The sequence below is a fragment of the Moschus berezovskii genome, chromosome 3 (assembly GCF_049115385.1).
Source record: "Moschus berezovskii isolate FMDL1 chromosome 3, NW_MosBer_1.0, whole genome shotgun sequence".
NCBI lineage: Eukaryota > Metazoa > Chordata > Mammalia > Artiodactyla > Moschidae > Moschus > Moschus berezovskii.
Genome location: NC_142462.1, coordinates 103,602,568 through 103,620,940, shown reverse-complemented (window position 1 = coordinate 103,620,940; position 18,373 = coordinate 103,602,568). Strand labels below are relative to the sequence as shown.

At 37.8% G+C, this 18,373-nt stretch overlaps 1 protein-coding gene across 1 annotated transcript in view; it reads left to right on the top strand.

The window, feature by feature from the left end:
• UBE2H (ubiquitin conjugating enzyme E2 H) overlaps positions 1-18,373 on the top strand; it is a 103,932-nt gene that overhangs the window by 52,234 nt on the left and 33,325 nt on the right. The window contains exons 2-3 of the mRNA XM_055421257.2: positions 5,820-5,896; positions 6,924-6,998. Of these exons, the coding sequence (XP_055277232.1) occupies positions 5,820-5,896; positions 6,924-6,998 (152 nt within the window). The remainder of the gene's footprint in view (positions 1-5,819; positions 5,897-6,923; positions 6,999-18,373) is intronic.

Sequence of the window (18,373 nt, the reverse complement as noted above, 5' to 3'; positions counted from 1 at the left end):
ATACTAAAGTTCTGATAACTGACTACATTAACTTTTCAGAACTTATAACAAAATTTCAAACGAGAGAGAATGCATAATGAACCCCCATGTACTCATCATCAGATTCAGTAATTGTTGACTCAAGGTCAGTGTCCTTTTTTCTGTACCTCTCTCTCCTAAATGAGTTATTTTGAAGTAAATCCTACACATACATTTTAATTAATATTTCAATTTGTGTCTCTAAAGGAGAAGGATTCTTTGTAAACATAACCCCCAAAGTATTATCTTTGTCTTTTTTTTAACATTACTGGATTAATAGACATACCATATTTTTATCAAGAAAGCTAGGCAGAGAAAGTTGCCTTAGTTTCTTCAACTTTCATAATGTAGTTAATCTCAAGGAGAGTTGGAAGCAGACTGATCTGAACATGTAGATAGAAAGCCATGCAAATAGCTTTTACTTCTTCACAGAAGAAGCCCATTTTTTATCCTGGTCACTTACTGCCATGGACACAGCTCAGGGAGGTCGCTATCTTTTATCTTAATAACTCATTATCAGCAAATTTAGGAAACCATTCTGTCTGAATCCTTGACCTGTTTAACACACTTAGCCCTTCACTCGCTTCCTGGAAAATCCCAGAACTACATAAAAATCATTTCTAAAATCCCAATAGACACATTTTGCCAAGAATGTCAGTTGTCTCTCAACAGTTTGGCATTAACCTTTAAATATTAGATTGTGTAATCATAGTGCCATTCAGGGAAAATAAAGTGGTGGGTGGCTGGCATTTTAAAAGTGAAATGAACTTGGGTTCCTGGGAATGTTGATCATTATTCTACTGAAAATGCTGATATTCTTTAATAGTGAAACACTAAGTAAGTAAAAAGCAGTATTTTACAAATAACTTAGAGGTGAGTAAAATGCGGGTTTTATGGATTTAACATATTTTTACCAAGATAGTATCTGAAGGGTGTCTTATATTTTCAGACTTTGAAAGTGAGACAGTAATGAAGGAACCTTCTAGTGAGTTCCCGCCAGACTACTAGTCTGACCAGCACATATCCAAAATAGATCATTATTTTTGTCATTGTAACCTGCCTTCTCATGTGCCTTCCTCACCCTTGACTTTACAGCAGAGAGCAGAAAGAAACTCATGGCCTGAATCGTAAATGCACGTGGTAACAGTAGTCAAGTAATAATTTATAGTTTTTTTGGGCAAGTCATTGATTCATGGTGATGGAATGACTTATTTTTAATGTAGTGTTTTTCTTTCAACTAAACTTAAAAAAAATTTTTTTTCCATCTGATTTAGTGTGTGTACCATTGCAAGGCAGCATAAATTTCGCACAGCTTCTTCATTTTACCAACTTTGTAGAAGTGTTTAAAGGTTTCTTTCAGTTTACTTTTAGCTTTTCATATGAAATGGACTATGCTGCTGCTGCTGCTAAGTCACTTCAGTCGTGTCCGACTCTGTGTGACCCCATAGACGGAAGCCCACCAGGCTCCCCCATCCCTGGGATTCTCCAGGCAAGAACACTGGAGTGGGTTGCCATTTCCTTCTCCAGTGTGTGAAAGTGGAAAGTGAAAAGTGAAAGTGAAGTCGCTCAGTCGTGTCCGACCCTTAGCGACCCCACGGACTGCAGCCTACCAGGCTCCTCCATCCATGGGATTTTCTAGGCAATAGTACTGGAGTGGCTTGCCACTTTAAGAACTCTTTAATTTACAGTATAAGTGTAATTAAAGACAGACCCAGTGTATCTGGAATGTGGGTTATACCTGGGATCCTGGGAAAGAGGGGATTTGGAGCATTAATTTCTAATCTCATTTTAACATGACGTTTTTGAAAGGAGAATCTTCTTTGGAAAATAGATAAAAGCATGGACTAATCCCAAACAGATCACAAAATGGAAGAAACTCACATTTACTGCATCCACCTAAAGGATAGAAAAAATATCTTCAGTTTTCTAGAGGGGACATTCATGTAGGTAACATACTTTTAAATGATTAATTAACTAATTGCTGTAGATCAATGTCATTCATAGCAAATTAGGTCTGATAGGGAATGCTGCTTCTACATATTTTTATATTGTAAAATTAGTTTGACTTCTTTTGTTAGACTCATTTAATCCTCTACCTTACTCCATTATTAGCCTTGTAGTTTTTTTAGTTGAATATATGAGATATCTTATGTGGCACTACAATATATTCATTTTGACTACTTCTGGATACCTCCCAATTAAACAGAAACATATATTAGAGGAGCTCTAGATGGTGAGAAGGCACTAGTATACACTAATAGACACTAATAACAGCCTGTTGTATAAATGACTTATAATTCTTTCAACCAGTTTCCTAGTGATAAATACTTAAATTATGGACTTCCCTGGCAGTTCTGTGGTTAGAACTCTGTGCTTTCACTGCTCAAGGCCTGGGTTCAATCCCTGGTTGGGGAACTGAGATCCCACAAGCCACGTGGCATGGCCAAAAGAAAAATTCAAGACAAAAAAATACTCAAATTATTGTCATTTTAAAAATTTATGGTAAAAAAAATTTGTACATTCATCAGATAGTCTTAGTAAACTTTTTAATTAAATAGATACAGAAAGTGCACAAATCATTTTTGTAGCTCACTGATAAATGGAAGTGTAAACGCGTAATCCGCACTCTAGAAGTCCCCTTCAAACCCCTTTACAGTGACCACAGTCCCCACTAGGGGGTAACTGTCCTAATTTCTAGCGTCTTGATTCATTCAGCCTGTTTGAACTGTGTGTAAATGGAATCATACTGTGTGTGCTCTTTGGTATCTGTCTTCTTTTACTCAACTGTAATGTCTACTTGTTTACTTGTAGTGGTTGTTATTGTTTTTGTTTTTTCCTGACTATACTGTAGGGCATGTGGGATCTTAGTTCCCCCAGCAGGGATCAAACCCTCACCCCCTACATTGGAAGTATAGCGTCTTAGCCACCGGACCACCAGGGAACTTCCAGGTTCATATTTTATTGCTATGTAATATTCTTTTGGGTGACTGTGCCACTGTTGATGTTTAGTTGCTAAGTCATGTCTGATTCCTTTGTGACCCCACAGACTGTAGGCCACCAAGCTCCATCTGTCCCTGGGGATTTCCCAGGCAAGAATACTGAAGTGGGTTGCCATTTCCTTCTCCAGGGGATATTCCTGACCCAGAGATCAAACCCACGTCTCCTTGATTAGCAGGCAGATTCTCTCCTACTGAGCCACCAGAGAAGCCCAACTGTACCATAATTTCTTTTCATTGTTGATGAGCTTTTGGGTTGTGACCTAACTTTTGGATATTACAAATAGTGCTATGTGAACATTCTTTTTAAATTTTTTAAAATTTATTGACTGGGCTGGGTGTTTATTGCCTCACAGGCTTTTCTCTAGTTGTGGCAAGCGGGGGCTACTCTCTAGTTGGCAGTGCAAGGGCTTCTCATGGTTACTGAGCACAGGCTCTAGGACACCTGGGCTTCAGTAGTTTTGGTTCCTAGGCGCTGGAGCACAAGCTCGATAATCTTGGTGCATGGGTTTAGTTGCCCTGAGGCATGTGGGATCTTCCTGGACCAGAGATCGAACCTCTGTCTCCTGCATTGACAGGCGGATTCTCTACCTTGACTCAGCCACTAGGGAGGCCTTATATGAACAGTCTTAAACATGTACTTTGGTGAACATAGCTCTCCCTGTCTACTAGCGGTAGTGCTGATGGATGTAGGGCACATGTGTGCAGCCTTTCCATGCCAGCAGTCTTCAAGTGGTTGAAACTGTATCACACTCCTGCCAGCAGTGTTGTGTTTTGTTTTTTTAAAAATAACTTCAAAGAAGTGAAATTTGAGTGCAAGAGTAAATTCATTTTAAGTTTTAGAGTATAGTGCTTAAATTTGTTCTCAGGAATGCTAATTTATACTCCACTGAACACTGGGTTTTATCTAGCTCTTTCGTCTCTATCGATTAATAATGGAAAATATCTCACTTTTAAACTACTTTAATGAGTTGGGCTTTTTATAGCTTAATTTCAGTTTTCTTAACTTGGCTGTTCTGGCCTTTTCTTCCTAGTTTGTGCTTTGTCCTTTGTTTTTTATAATAAAGAAGTTATAAATGTGTATGTGTGCTTGCATCTGCTAATTTTTCCCTCTGTGATTTCTGCCTTTGGTGTCATTCTTAAACCTTTTTATCTCCAAAATTTTTTTGTTTTCTTTGAGAACTTAACTGTATTTAATTTTGTTTATTGTAACTAGATTTTACTTTTTCTTTCACTAATGCAGGGGAGCTTTTTTGGTTGTTTTTGTTTTAAAACAAGCACTTCTTTGACCTACTACATTAGCATTAGTTTTGGAATATTTGTAGGAGGGTGTCAGAGTGTGACTAGCCAGGAAGAAGTTAGTGCACCAAAACTTACATTCATATGTCATCTGACCATGAGAAATGAAGCCAATTTTCCAATGTGGTTGCTATTTGAATCCTTTCAATGTTCATGTTATTAAAAGTAGTTTTTGTTTAGAAAAGAATGAGATCAAATAGACTACATTATCTTAATATCTCTAGTTGCTCTTAAGCAAGGACTTTGCCAAAAATACACCTGACCTCTGTTCTGTGACCTACAGGACAGAGGATATGGAGAGTCAAATTTCAAGCCCTTAAAAAATAACATTTTTCTCTATTTAAGAGATCACTTAAAATTTATTTGGCATTTTTCTTTTTGTATAATAGTATACATAATTAAAATGTAATTTGTATTGATTGAGAAAGATGAGGCCAGTCTGTCATATCTTCTTGTGTTGGGTTGTTTTTTTTTTTTTCTGTTCCAGTGGGATTTGAGAGTTCCCCAAAGCCCCCACTACCTAAAATTTTTATCACCAAAGTCATTATTGGGTTAGACCACAAAGCAGAGACAAAACAGAAATTAGACCAGAAGCCCTATCATCTGGAAATGGGTTGTTTTGGTTTCTGTAATTGAATCTTAGTACCTTAAAAGAATGAGTCTCAGGACACATAAAATTGATGAGGAAGAGAACACAGAAGTGCCAGTGCTCTGTGATTCGAGCCCCCGAACACATGCAAAACTAGAGGCCAGTCTAAGGAGGATAGAGGTTTGTGAGTGAGGAAAAGAGTACTGAAAATAAATACTACAGACAAAGTTTAAAAATATATATATATATTTTTTTGCTGGCTCTTTTGCATTTGATGGTGCTACTTATTATAGCACAGTTATATCACTAGTCATTTCAATTATTCTCTAAGCCAGGGAGAAAAATATCAGAGGACTTCCTTAGAAAATCTGTAGTTTTAGGCATGCATTTCCAGTTCAAGAAAATCAGTGTTTTGCTGAATGCTTGAATTTGACTAAAGGGAACACTGGATTTATGTTAAAGGATCACTGGGGAGAGGTTGGGGTCGGGAGAGAACAGAGGGGAGAAAAGCTAACATTAAGTTCCTGTTTTTCATTTACTTAGATGCACAATACAGTCTTACACATATTACATACTTAACCCATTTATTCTTCACAGAGGTCTGTAAAATTGTGTTTTCCTGATTTGCCAAGAACAAAAGGCTCAGGGAGTGAGTTTACATTATTTTGTCTAGTCTCAAACCCACCAAATGGCAGTCCTGGGATTTGAACACCAATCTCTCTGAATCTAAAGCTCATTCATATTCTTTTCACAGGAGTATATATTGCCTTTTAAACTACCAGAATTATTACCATATTTTATATTTTATTGGTTTCTTGTAAAATGTTGGTAACACTTTCATTGGCATATCTTGGGGGTACCATGTTTAGTTCTGGGTAACATAAAGCCTGTGTAATTTCCTTTACCTTCCACCTTAGTATTGAGAGTAAGCATGAGGTTACTATCCTAGGAGGACTCAATGAATTTGTAGTGAAGTTTTATGGACCACAAGGAAGTAAGTATATGTGTTGGTATGTGTCTTTCTATTTTACTTATATTCCTTAATAGACAATGTGAATATCAAGATAGATGACAATGTGTCTAGTTCTTGAAAAATAAATTTAATTGAATTCTAGAACCAGTAAGGAAATCTTGCTGTTAGGATAAATACTTTATATGCTTTTTCTCTTATCTCTGTGTTAGTGTGACTTAGTATTCAGTTCAATTCAATTCAGTCGCTCAGTCGTGTCCGACTCTTTGCGACCCCATGAATGAATCACAGCACGCCAGGCCTCCCTGTCCATCACCAACTCCCGGAGTTCACTCAGACGCACCTCCATCGAGTCGGTGATGCCATCCAGCCATCTCATTCTCTGTCGTCCCCTTCTCCTTCCGCCCCCTATCCCTCCCAGCATCAGAGTCTTTTCCGGTGACTTAGTCGACTTAATCATGTCCAACTCTTTGCAACACTATAGACTGTAACCTGCCAGGCTTCTCTGTCCTTGGAATTCTCTAGGCAAGAATGCTGGAATGGGTAGCCATTCCCTTCTACAGGGGTCTTCCCAAGCCAGGGATCAAAACCGGGTCTCCTGCATTGCAGGTGGATTCTTTACAATCTGAGCCACCAGGGAAGCCCTGTGAGACAGTATTAAACATAAATTGTGAATTCTGGGTTTTGTGGAAATGTTTTTTGTTGTTTGTGGGGAAAGGTGGGTTGGGCACAAGATAGACTGAGATAATAAGCTGTTACTTACCAAATAATTGAACAGTGTTTGAAGAATCAGGTAAATTTTGTAAAAATCAGGTAAACAGGTAAATTTGAGAGAGAAAATGAATCTATGCTGATTCTAGATTTTTTTTTAAGGAAAGTATTACATTTGAACAAAGAGTACCTACTAGTTATAAGAGTTCCCTGACTCTTGAAGGAATTAATCTGCAAGATTCTCAAAAGAGATTAGAATTTAATGTTTAACTTACAGTCAGACTCTGTTTTCTAATTTGGAGACAATTCTAATGTTTTAACATTTTTGCTTTTATTTCAGCACCGTATGAAGGCGGAGTATGGAAAGTTAGAGTGGATCTTCCTGATAAATACCCTTTCAAATCTCCTTCTATAGGTATGTAACTACCCAGTTTCTCTCCTTAGAGAATTTTGAAATGGAGGGATAAAAAAAAAACAACAAGCCTACATTTTATGGGAGTTAATTAACTCCATAAGTATTTGCTCAACTGAATTTTCCCCTTTTTTTGGCTTAGGTTATTTAGTAATTTTAAGGAGGGACTTCCATAGTGTGATAAAAGGTGTTTAAATATATCCTTTGCATGCTTGTAATGACTGTAACTCTAGATTTTTCTGTCTTTTAGGGTCAGATTAAATAATTTTAAGACCCAGTGTCCATTCAGGCTATTAACAGTAAAATAATAAACATCTTAAATCTCATTTTAAATGCCAGATTGTTGAAATGAATATTATATAGCGCCTATTCTAGTTCTGTCATTTAAAAATCCTCCTTATACCCTACTTTTGCTTTTGTTCACTCCAACTCTATGTACCTTTTTCCATTCTTTCCACTGCAAATCTTTTTAACCCTCTAAACGGCTAAAGAAAGTAGAATAGAAACAAACCTCAGTAGGGTTACATAAAATACCCTCAGTGGGGTATTTTTTCCTCACCTTCATCTTCTGCCCTAATTGGTGATATTAACTTATCACCCCCATTAAGGCATTTAGTGACAGTTTAGGTATTAGCATCAGATGCTGCGGAGGTATATTTTGGTTGAACTTGATACCTTTAAATATTTGGAGACTGTAGAATGGTAGTAACTTAGCTAACTTAAGCCAGCTTTTAAAATTTTCATTCTGTAGATGATTTTTAGATATTACAAAGAACTGGCCAATTTTAAGAAGGAAGAAGAAAATAAAATTGGAATATGTTTAGAGCATTCTCTGTCACAGTGAATCACTTATTCAGAATTGTCAGAGCTAATGCCAAAACTCTTGGAATTTATACTTCTCCCTTGCCCCCGAAAAAGGGTTTTTCTAAAAGAGGAGAACCAAAGACATTCTGAGCTTTGTGTTTTAATTCTAAGTCTGTCTGGGATAAATAATATGAATATGTTAGTAATTCCCAGTCAAATGCAGTGGCCTTGTCCCCCTGATGTCTAGCTACTTTATATGTTTTACAATTTAAGGCTATAAAAATACTATAGAGCATCTATAATTCCTTTTTAGTCTGGAACTCTTAATGTTCATTTTAAGGATAAACTGGTAATTTCCTCTGAAGGGCCCTTAGCTGAGTTTTAAACTTGTTAATTTACAAGATGGGCTTGCTTCCCAGGTGGCTCAGTGGTAAAGAATCTACCTGCCAATGCAGGAGACGCAGGTTCAGTCCCTGGGTCAGGAAGATTCCCTGGAGAAGGAAATGGCAACGCACAGCAGTATTCACACCTGGAAACATGGACAGAGAAGCCTGATGAGCTGCAGTCCACGGGGTCGCAAAAGAATCAAACATGACTTAGCAACTAAACAACAGTTAAAGAGATACTTTATGGATAATTGAATTGGATATCTCCCATTGCTATCAGAACCTGCAAACTGTAGAGTTATCAGATGGTGATATAGGAAGGGTGCTCTGAGGTGTTGAATCTTTGAGACAGTTCCTGAGTGTGTCTGACTTAATACCTTAGCACAGGTGGGACAGCAGCTGTTTCTCAGTTCCTGGTGTGGTGGAATGTAGGTAGAATCTTTAAACCTTATAAACAGAATATCCAAACCATATAAATTCATTCAGGTATATTTCATAAGTACCTGTTTACCGATAGAACTAAAGATTTGCTTTCTAAATCTAGCAGTAAATTTAGTTTTGTTACCCTAGATTCCTAGTCCGAAAGGACACAGTATAGTTTGACAAAACTAACAGTGAACCAAGAAGTGCAATTACATATCCTACAGAAATGTAGTTATTTCTCAAATCTTAACATGTTTCCAGGTAACAGTTATTTCATCATAACTTTCAAAGTAAAACTATCTGAACTTCAGACATTGTTTGTTAACTAATGATGCAACAGAAGCCTCTGTACTTTCTTAAGTTAATGATGTAGCATGAAATTGGTTAGGACAAATGACTAGGCTAACTTAACTTCTTGATTTTCTCCTTTCCCTTTCTGTGTGCTTTCAGAACTTGATAATACCTACAAATGTGTATGTACCAACTTCTCTTAGGGAAGTAGACCTAGTTGAAATATTTTACAAGCTGTCCTTGTTTCCTCCAGAGGAAGACTGCGTAAGAGTTTTAATCAGTCTTGTGGGGTGACCCATTTTCAGGTCATCAACAATGTAATTACTGCTGCAATGTGCTTTAAACATTTTGAGAGGTAGTGGCTCCTGCAGAGTAGGCAAGGATTTGTTTTTGAATTGTATAGATAGCTGCAGAACTATACAGAAGAGGAGATAAGATAAATCCAACCTCACTGCTCTTTTTAAACCCTGCCTCGATAGTATGTAAGCAAGCATACCCTTCTTTCCGAGCCAAATTTTGATCTCTTAAATATTAAGATGTATAAATTTAGATTAAGTGTTTTGATGATTAGGTCTTGGGATTTTAAAATATATATCTATGTATACTTTTTTGTTTAATGTTGCTATCTATATTTTTTAATTGTATAAATGCTCCTTATCCATAGGAATGTAAGAAGGTCCAGGTGAGCAAAACTAAAGAAAAATTAAAATGTCTTATAATCCTGTCCCTCAGTGGATATTATTATTTACATAAAGTACGTAAAAATGTACTTTAAAACATTTTTCTCTAAATATTTAAGTGTATATGCAATGTACTTTTACAAGTAAACTGTAAACTCCAAACACAGTTTAAGGGAGTTTTCAGTAGTTACCTGACTGCTTGACATGTAACTGAAAAAGTCCTTTTAAAAACAATTTTCATCTTTAAGTAAGTAAATTAATTTACTTACATTTTAACTCCTCTTTGGAAAGAGAAGGAATTCTTAACAGCCTCCTGGGGAAGTTACCAGCTTACTCTTACAAAGCCATCATTGTTCAAACATCTTAATAAGCTCATCTTTTGGAATTTTACATTCTCTTTGAATATCGTGAGTGATGGCAAGTCTTGATGCTTTGAAGCTGGATATAAATTTTTGAAATGGCTAAAGGTCATTTAATTCCAGAAAATAAGATGAATTGAAAAACCGAGTAGCATCAGTTGAAGTCTATAATGATATATGATTATGAAACTGACTGAAGTTTAAGAGTTATGATTTACTTTTTAAACTGGCCCTTTGGGCTCTTTCAGAAAGAAATTCTAAAACTCCTTTAATCAGTTGTAACATCATTGAAATATTTGCATCGTTTTCCAGAGAGACTGCTTTGATATAAGTCATATTTGAATCTCTAAGTTCTGATTTATTTGAAGGTCCAGACTTTTATCTCCCTATTCAGAAACTAGAATGAGAGCAGTGCTGCTGGGTGTGTCACATGTAGTTAGGAGGGTCTGATTGGTCAGTGGACTGGTTATCAGGAAAGAATGGTTCTGGCCCCAGTTCTCCTTGACTCTGATGATACTTATCTGAATTGTTTCCTCTTCTAGAAAGTGAGATAATGTAATTAAATGGACTGTGCATGTTTGATATTGACCAGTGTATTAAATATTCAGGATATATGATATATGGCATTCCACCAGATACTTAGGAAGGCTGTATAAGGCTTTCACCAGTTGGGAGGGAAAAAATGTATTCAATGTGTTTAAAATATCGCATTTGCTCTAGTGACAGGATTTCATTGCTTTTTAGAAGTGTGACTCAGCATCTCAATTGAGGAAGAGAGTATATGGAGGAGATAGGTGTTTACACTAATTATATCTCATGTATTGAGAATAGAGTCTTTACAGAGCTTCAGAGAGATGAAGGTGAACATAAGGACTTTATAAATACTCTTTCCAAACCACAAGTAATGCCCAGTCCATGAAGATTTTGTTTTATGCAAAGAAGTTGCTGCGGAGACTGTCATATTCCGTACTTCTCTAGATTCACACTTTTCGGTCATTACACATGTGCTTGACTAAGAAAAAGCTTTTACCCATCTAAGGAAACAGACTTGCAGTTGCTGCCTGGGGGGAAATAAAGATGAGTGATCCCATATATAAAGAGGTCACATAGAGCAGTTTTTTCCTAAAAATGAAAAATAACCAGTTAGCATAGGATACAAAACAGTTTTGTGTCCAATCCAAAGAATGCAAAGATTAAAAAATGAGAAAATATATGACTTTTTAAATAGGCAAGTTAAACATTGTTGGCAAAGGTATTATGATACAGCCAACCTAGCGGTATATATTGATAAAATTTTATATCCTTTGAATGATTTTACATAAAATAAGGAAATATTCAGACCTATACACTAAGATTAATGCACAGGAGTATGTAAATTGCAGTGTTATTTTTAAAACTTAAAAGTTGGAAGCAACCTCCAATGACTCAGTTGATAAAGTAGTTAAATTATGGTTCCTTTTATCCCCCTCTTTCTTACGCCACATAGCATGTAGGACCTTTAGTTCCCCAACAAAGGATAGAATCCATGCTCCCTGCAGTGGAAGCATGGAATCTTAACCACTGGATACAGCCAGGAATGTCCAAATTATAGTACATTTTAATGGACAAAATGTTTTAGAGCCATTACTCATATTTTAATATTTTAACACCATGTTTTTTTATTTATATTTTAATTGAAGGATTATTACTTTACAGAATTTTGTTGTCTTCTTTCAAATCTCAACATCAGTCAGTCATAGGTATACATATATCCCCTCCCTTTTGAACCTCCCCCCCGCAATCTCCCTTCCCATCCCACTCCTCTAGGTTGATACAGAGCCCCTGTTTGAGTTTCCTGAGCCATACAGCAAATTCCCGTTGGCTATCTATTTTACATATGGTAGTGTAAGTTTCCATGTTACTCTCTCCATACATCTCACCCTCTCCTCCCCTCTCCCCATGTCCACAAGTCTGTTCTCTGTTTCTCCACTGCTGCCCTGTAAGTAAATTCTTCAGTACCATATTTCTAGATTCCGTATGTGTGTTAGAGTACAATATTTATCTTTCTCTTTCTGACTGACTTCACTCTGTACAATAGGTTCTAGGTTCATCCACCTTATTAGGACTCAAATGCGTTCCTTTTTATGGCTGAGAAATATTCCTTTGTATATATGTACCACAACTTCTTTATCCATTCATCTGTCAGTGGACATCTGGTTGCTTCCATGTTCTAGCTTTTGTAAATAGTTAACACCATCTTTAATAAAAGAACACACAAGAGGGAATCCTCTGGTGGTCCAGTGGTTAGGACTTGGTACTCTCACTGCCAGGGGCCCAGGTCAGGGAAGTAAGATCCTGCAAGTTGCACACAGAGCAACCAAAAATAAAAAAAGATAAAATAGTGTAACTATAGTTTTTTTCTATGCAAATGCCAAGTTTGAATGCCAAATTTTGGCTATAGTTATCCATGGCTGTTAAAGGAATTAAAACCATTTTCCTGTAATTCCCAAATAGCCTACAGTAAGCTCCCTTTTATTATAAAAGTAAGTATTTAAGAAACTTATGGCAAGTGTGTGTCTTTCAGATGTCCTGTCTCCATCTTTGTCTGAGTCTGTGCTTTTCTGTCTGTTGTTCCAGAAAGCCATCAAGCAGTCCTTGGTCAGAATTCTCAGTTTGCTAACTGAATTCTCAGTTGCCAATTCTCATTTGGCCCACATGTTTCCTGCCACTCCCCTTAATTTTTTTCCTTCAGTTTTAATTACTTGTGCATGTAAGTGTGACACAACTGAAGCAACTTAGCAGCAGCAGCAGCAACGTGTAAGTGTACATCCTGTGTCCATTGTCTCTCTGCTTACATTTTGGCTTACTCCATCTTGGAGCATCTTTGTACCTTTACATGTAACCATTCTCCACTCCTTTCTTCTCCTTTTTGCCTTCCCCTTTTCCTTACTCCTGTCCTGTTGCTTTGAGCAGTTCTTACCTGCTTCTTTCAGTCTGACTCTTCCACTTGTTCTCCTTTGTTCCATTTTTCTCTTCATGTGAACCAAAAAGACCCCTTTGTAGCTATTAATAACAGTAATCCTTTTGATAAACCTAACCCAAGGGGTAAAAATTATGTCTCTAATAAAATATGACATAAAATGTTGGATTTAAGGCTTCCAGCTTCTAAAGGTCTTGAAAGTACCTTGAAAAAGTTGCTTTAAGATCTGCAGTAGTATCCATCAGATCTACCTATGTTACTTGAACACTAGCATTCAAGAGAAGATTTTAAAGTTGTCATTGAACCTTATTTTTAAATGACTACTGGCTAATACAGAGAAGGCAATGGCAAGCCACTCCAGTACTCTTGCCTAGAAAATCCCATGGATGGAGGAGCCTGGTGGGCTGCAGTCCGTGGGGTCGCTAGGGGTCGGACACGACTGAGCGACTTCACTTTCACTTTTCTCTTTCATGCATTGGAGAAGGAAATAGCAACCCACTCCAGTGTTCTTGCCTGGAGAATCCCAGGGAAGGGGGAGCCTGGTGGGCTTCTGTCTGTGGGGTCACACAGAGTCGGACACGACTGAAGTGATTTAGCAGCAGCAGCAGCAACTGGCTAATATATTAAGAGACATGCGTTCTACTAATTTCAAATAGAACTATAGAGTATTACAGAATCTTTTGTAAGTAATCTTAAGACAAGCCCAAGAACTCTGTCACCATTGATACTTTCTTAAAATGGAAAACTGTGTTGTAAGAGCCAGCTAACAAGTCTAGAAACTAACTACGAAGTACTACATGTGCGTATCTCCATGTGAACAGTGAGGAGGACCTTCTCCCAGGAGCAGGCTACATGCACTGTGTGTCTGGACTGTAATTTGATGATACCAAAGCTGACCATGTAAAAGGAGTGGTTGGTTGAGAGCAAGATTCTGGAGAGACCGTGTCATGGTTTGCCAAGTGTTGATAGAATGGCTAGGGGAAAACCAAGCTCATTCCACAGTATAATTGTTGTCAATAGCATATGGCAGGAGGTAATCAAATCCATTTAAGTAAAAAATGAAAGTCATAGGCAGTAACAAAAATTAGAACGCTATTTTGAGCCATACTAGTGGCCTTTACTAGTTCAGACTGTCATCTCAATAAGAATGGTTTTAGGTCATTCTGTTCCAAAAGGAAACTAGACTAGATAACCTCTCAGACTTCCTTCTGAATTTCCTAGTCTGCCGCCAGTTCTTAATTAAAAAGATACTCTGATGATCAGTGTACCATATTCTTTTTATTTGTGCCAGTGGTTAAGGGAAATGGTTTCACCTTTTTCACTGACAGATTTAGCAGACTCTTCTGGCATAATACACTTTTTATATCACCATGGCCAGAAATTACCTCATAGTATTTTTGGAATGGAGGTCTATAATATGGTGTATGACTAACTCTAGCGCTTAGAATACTTAACCATTTTCCTTTGCATCTTCCTGGTTGAATTCATTGTATAGCTATTCCCTTAGGAACTAGTGTGAGTAACTTTGAGTGATGTTTAGTCAGGAGTGGACCAGGATTTGGAATAGAGAGGAGTATCATTCATGAGAGGTTTGGGATCAGTCATTTAACAAAAACTGATTTGAACCACTGTATTTCCACAAATAGAATGCATTCTTAGACTGAGGAAGCTAAAGTCCATTAAGATTACCAATATACTTCTCTACTTTTATAACTTTGGGTTTGAATGTAGTTCCCTGTTTAAAAATAATTACTTAAATGCTACTGTGTAATGATCTATATTTTTTTAATTTCGATAGAGAGAAATAAGGTTCTAGTAGAAGAGTTTCCTTAAAAAAGAAAAGTTAATGCTCTGAGACCGTAAGCCATCGTTAAAAGCTCTCTTTTTACTGGTGTTGTGAAAATGAAATTTTTGGGGATATGTTTTTGAAAAGATTATTATGTTTGGCAGCTGAGGCAGAACCTACTTTCTAAGAAAATGGATACAGCTTGTATTATTTCTTCAAATCAGCTCCACAAATTTATCAGCTACCAGCAGTGTGCAGGGCATTATTCTAGGTGCTAGGGACACAGAAGTGAATAGATTGGTCTCTTGACCCTTAAATCCTTTTGGGGTAAATGGGGATGGGGGGGCCAATAAAGCAAAATTTTTAATGTCTTGATAGCTTTATTCAGAGAATTGATGTAATAGAATTGACATGATAGCTGTCTTAGATTAGGTGTTCAGGAAGGGGATCTTTGATAAAATAAATTTAAGCTGGGGTTTAAATGAAAAGGGGAAAAAAGCCAGCCCTGATCTTCCAAGGTCAGGGATAAGAGCATTTTAGGCAGAAACACCGTGAAGACAAAGTCACCGAGGCAGGAACTTAGCTGACATGCTCAGGGAAGAGAGATGAGGCTGGAAGGCTGGGTAGAGAGTGAGATATGAGAAAGGGTCTAAATCGTAGGCAGGGTGAGGCCCTATAAGGGTTTTGTAGGCCAGATTAAAGGGTTGAGTTATATTTTCAATGTAATGGAAAAGGTCATTGCAGTGTTTTAAACAGGTTCAGTGACCACTCTGCTGTTGTGGGGAAATAGTAGGGATACTAGTGGGTTGGATCAAGGTGCCAAGGTTGAAAATCTGCGGTGTAGATCCACGTTACTTTGAAGAAATCTGTCTGTATTAAGGAAAGCATACAAAGGAGGCTAGTGCCTAGAGGAGGATAAAAGAAAGGCTTTGCTTTCTGTTTCTTGGAGATTTCAGAGGATGTTTATGTGCTCATTGTAGGAAGTTGTCTAGAAGAGAGGGAAAGCTTGGTGGTGTTTGAGGTCAGGAGGAGGATGAAGGAGTGGTGCCTTTGACACTGTAGGAAGGGATAAGATCGGAACACACAGAGGACTGGTACTTGACAGGACCGTTCAGGCAGGAGAAATTAGCCTGGGGAGGTTGTTGGGGACAATGAGGGGTCCTGCTGATTAGCACCCGTTTTCTCATGGAAAATACACAGGGCTATTAAGTCCTATTAAGTGAGAAATGGAGGACCAAAAGGAAGGAGAGATTTGCAGCATACTGGTAAAATGTGCAAGTCGTTGGCGAATGGGGAAGCAAGCTACTACAGAAAGGAGAGAGGAAAATTATAGGGAATGTTGAGTCCACAAAAGATTATAGAGCGTATTTTTAAAAACTGGTACATTTGTTTACTTAACATCTCTTCTGCCTGCCAACCCAGTAGATACAAACTCCATGAAGACAGTCCCTGAGTATGGTTCAGTAAAAATCTATCTCCCCAGCTCAGGACTTCGTGCATTGCCTGTTCTACAGAAGAATATTGTTTGAGTCAGTGAGTGAATGCCTATTTAGTGGCATCCTCAAGTCCAAGTATAGTGAATTGTGAATGACTGGTTTCCTTCAGTTGCAGATGGGCATTTTGGAGGGGAGAGGGCAGGGAATTAGCAGAGGAGTGCTAGAGAATGATGATGGTGATAGCTCTTAGACTTAGTATGGAGAAGGAGTGAAAATAGGGTGGCAGGTAGGAAGAAGGCTACAATCCACAGGGTTGCAAAGAGTTGGAGATGACTGAGCACATGTGCATGCGCACACGTACACGGGTAGGAAGAAAAAGGGGGCGGGTCAGTGGATTAGAGTTCACAGGTGAAAGAATTGTTCATGGGGGTGGGAAGCGTGTTGACAAGGACAGGAGACTGTCATTGGAGAGGGGATGTCTGAATTTGTGATTTTGAAAGTGAAGCTGTTTGTAGGGATGACAGACTTCAAAAGCATGTCCTGGGGGTGTGAATGAGATAGAACTGAGGAAAGATCATTGAGGAGAAGCTGAGATAATTGAAAGGCTAGGGTATGAAGAGGATGGTCTGTATAGGCAGTTATGTCACTGAAAATGACAGGAGTTGATGGGGGAGAACCTTGGGGGCCAAGTGCTGAAGTTCTCAATGATGGAAGAAGTCAGTTGCCAAATTGGCCCTGTCATTGAAAAACCTGTTGTTCACAGTTTGTAATATCTAAGTCGACTTAGCTTCATCTTGCTGTATAGCCAGAGTGAAAATAGTTTCATTTCCCTTCCCCATATCACCTCTGAGGGGTAGCTTTGCTTTTATTCTTGCTTGCTTCTGTGAGAAGATTCACCCATTTCCTTCCTGAAGCTGGCTGATGTCAGTTCTTTCCATTTGCTGCATAGAAATCCTACCTTACTCACTGTTTAGTTCCTACTTTAACTATAGTAGATAACCTCTAGCTTTAGAGCTGATTAGTTATTCTGACATTTTCTGGGCATAAAATTCACTTTCCCTTTAGGACTGGTGGTCTAATGAAAACATATATTCTTAGCTTCATTTTTCTTCAGTTACATGAAGTTCATTTAAAACTTAAAAAACTAAGTAATATCTTGGTTCCCTTGGAAAAGCTTGTTCACGCAGCTGAAGATTTTGTTCATATTCTTGTGAATACCATGGTTGGTGAAAACCATATTGCTGGAAGGAACTTTGGAGTTTTATACCATCCAGTTCCCTTATTTGAAGGATGATAAAAATGAGACCTAGGAAGGCAGAGATACAGAACTGCTGACTAGTTGCAGTCTGCCTTCTAGCTTCCATTCCAGTGTTTTTTCCATATGCCAAATGCAATCAGAACAGTCTTTTTAATAATAAATGTTAGAGTAGCTGTATTTTCCATTTCCAGTGTGATAGGGTTATTAAAAAAAAAAACTAATATCCCATAATCAAAATACCTTCTAATGCACGTGACAATTCCTAAAGGATTAAGAGAAGGTTATATTGGGGCAGATATTTTCATTTTTAGGATGAGGAAAGTGATATGAAATTATGTGTCTGAACTCTATCAGCTAATAGTAACATTACTGAGTACTTACTGTGTGCCAGTTACTGGTCACATTCTCTTCATATATTCATTAAATCTTGGTGACACTCCTGTGATGTGTGGATACCATTATTTAACCCAGCTTTATGAACAAGGAAACAGAAGGGCTAAGAGTTTCAGTAGGGCTAAGTGGAACTTAGGCCGCTTAGACTGGAGCCTGATTTTTTAACCCCAGCTTTGTATAGTAAGTGGCAGAGACTTGAAATTAAGTCTCGAAATTTCACGTCCAGGATGTTCTGCTCATACTCCCCTGCCTCTGACTATGAAAATAAATCCTGCCTGATTGAGTCAGTGTGGTTATATGAGTGACCAGGAAAGTGAAAGATAAACTGTGGAGACAGGAAAGAGAAGGTGATCTTCCAAAAAATGGAACTGTCAGAGAGTAGGTTTTGGTAATCTACTAGGCTGGTAGAAGAGTTGTACTGTTGAAGGATAACACTTCACCTTTTCTTAGTTATAAATTTTTCTTACCCATCCAGCCCATTCCTCAGATTCCATATTATCAGAGAGAAAGGAAGAAACAGAAAAGAGGACCCCTGTTGAGTTTAGATCTCCTGAACACACATAAGATCAGTTCGTAAGTTCCCATGACACGGGGCAATGAGAG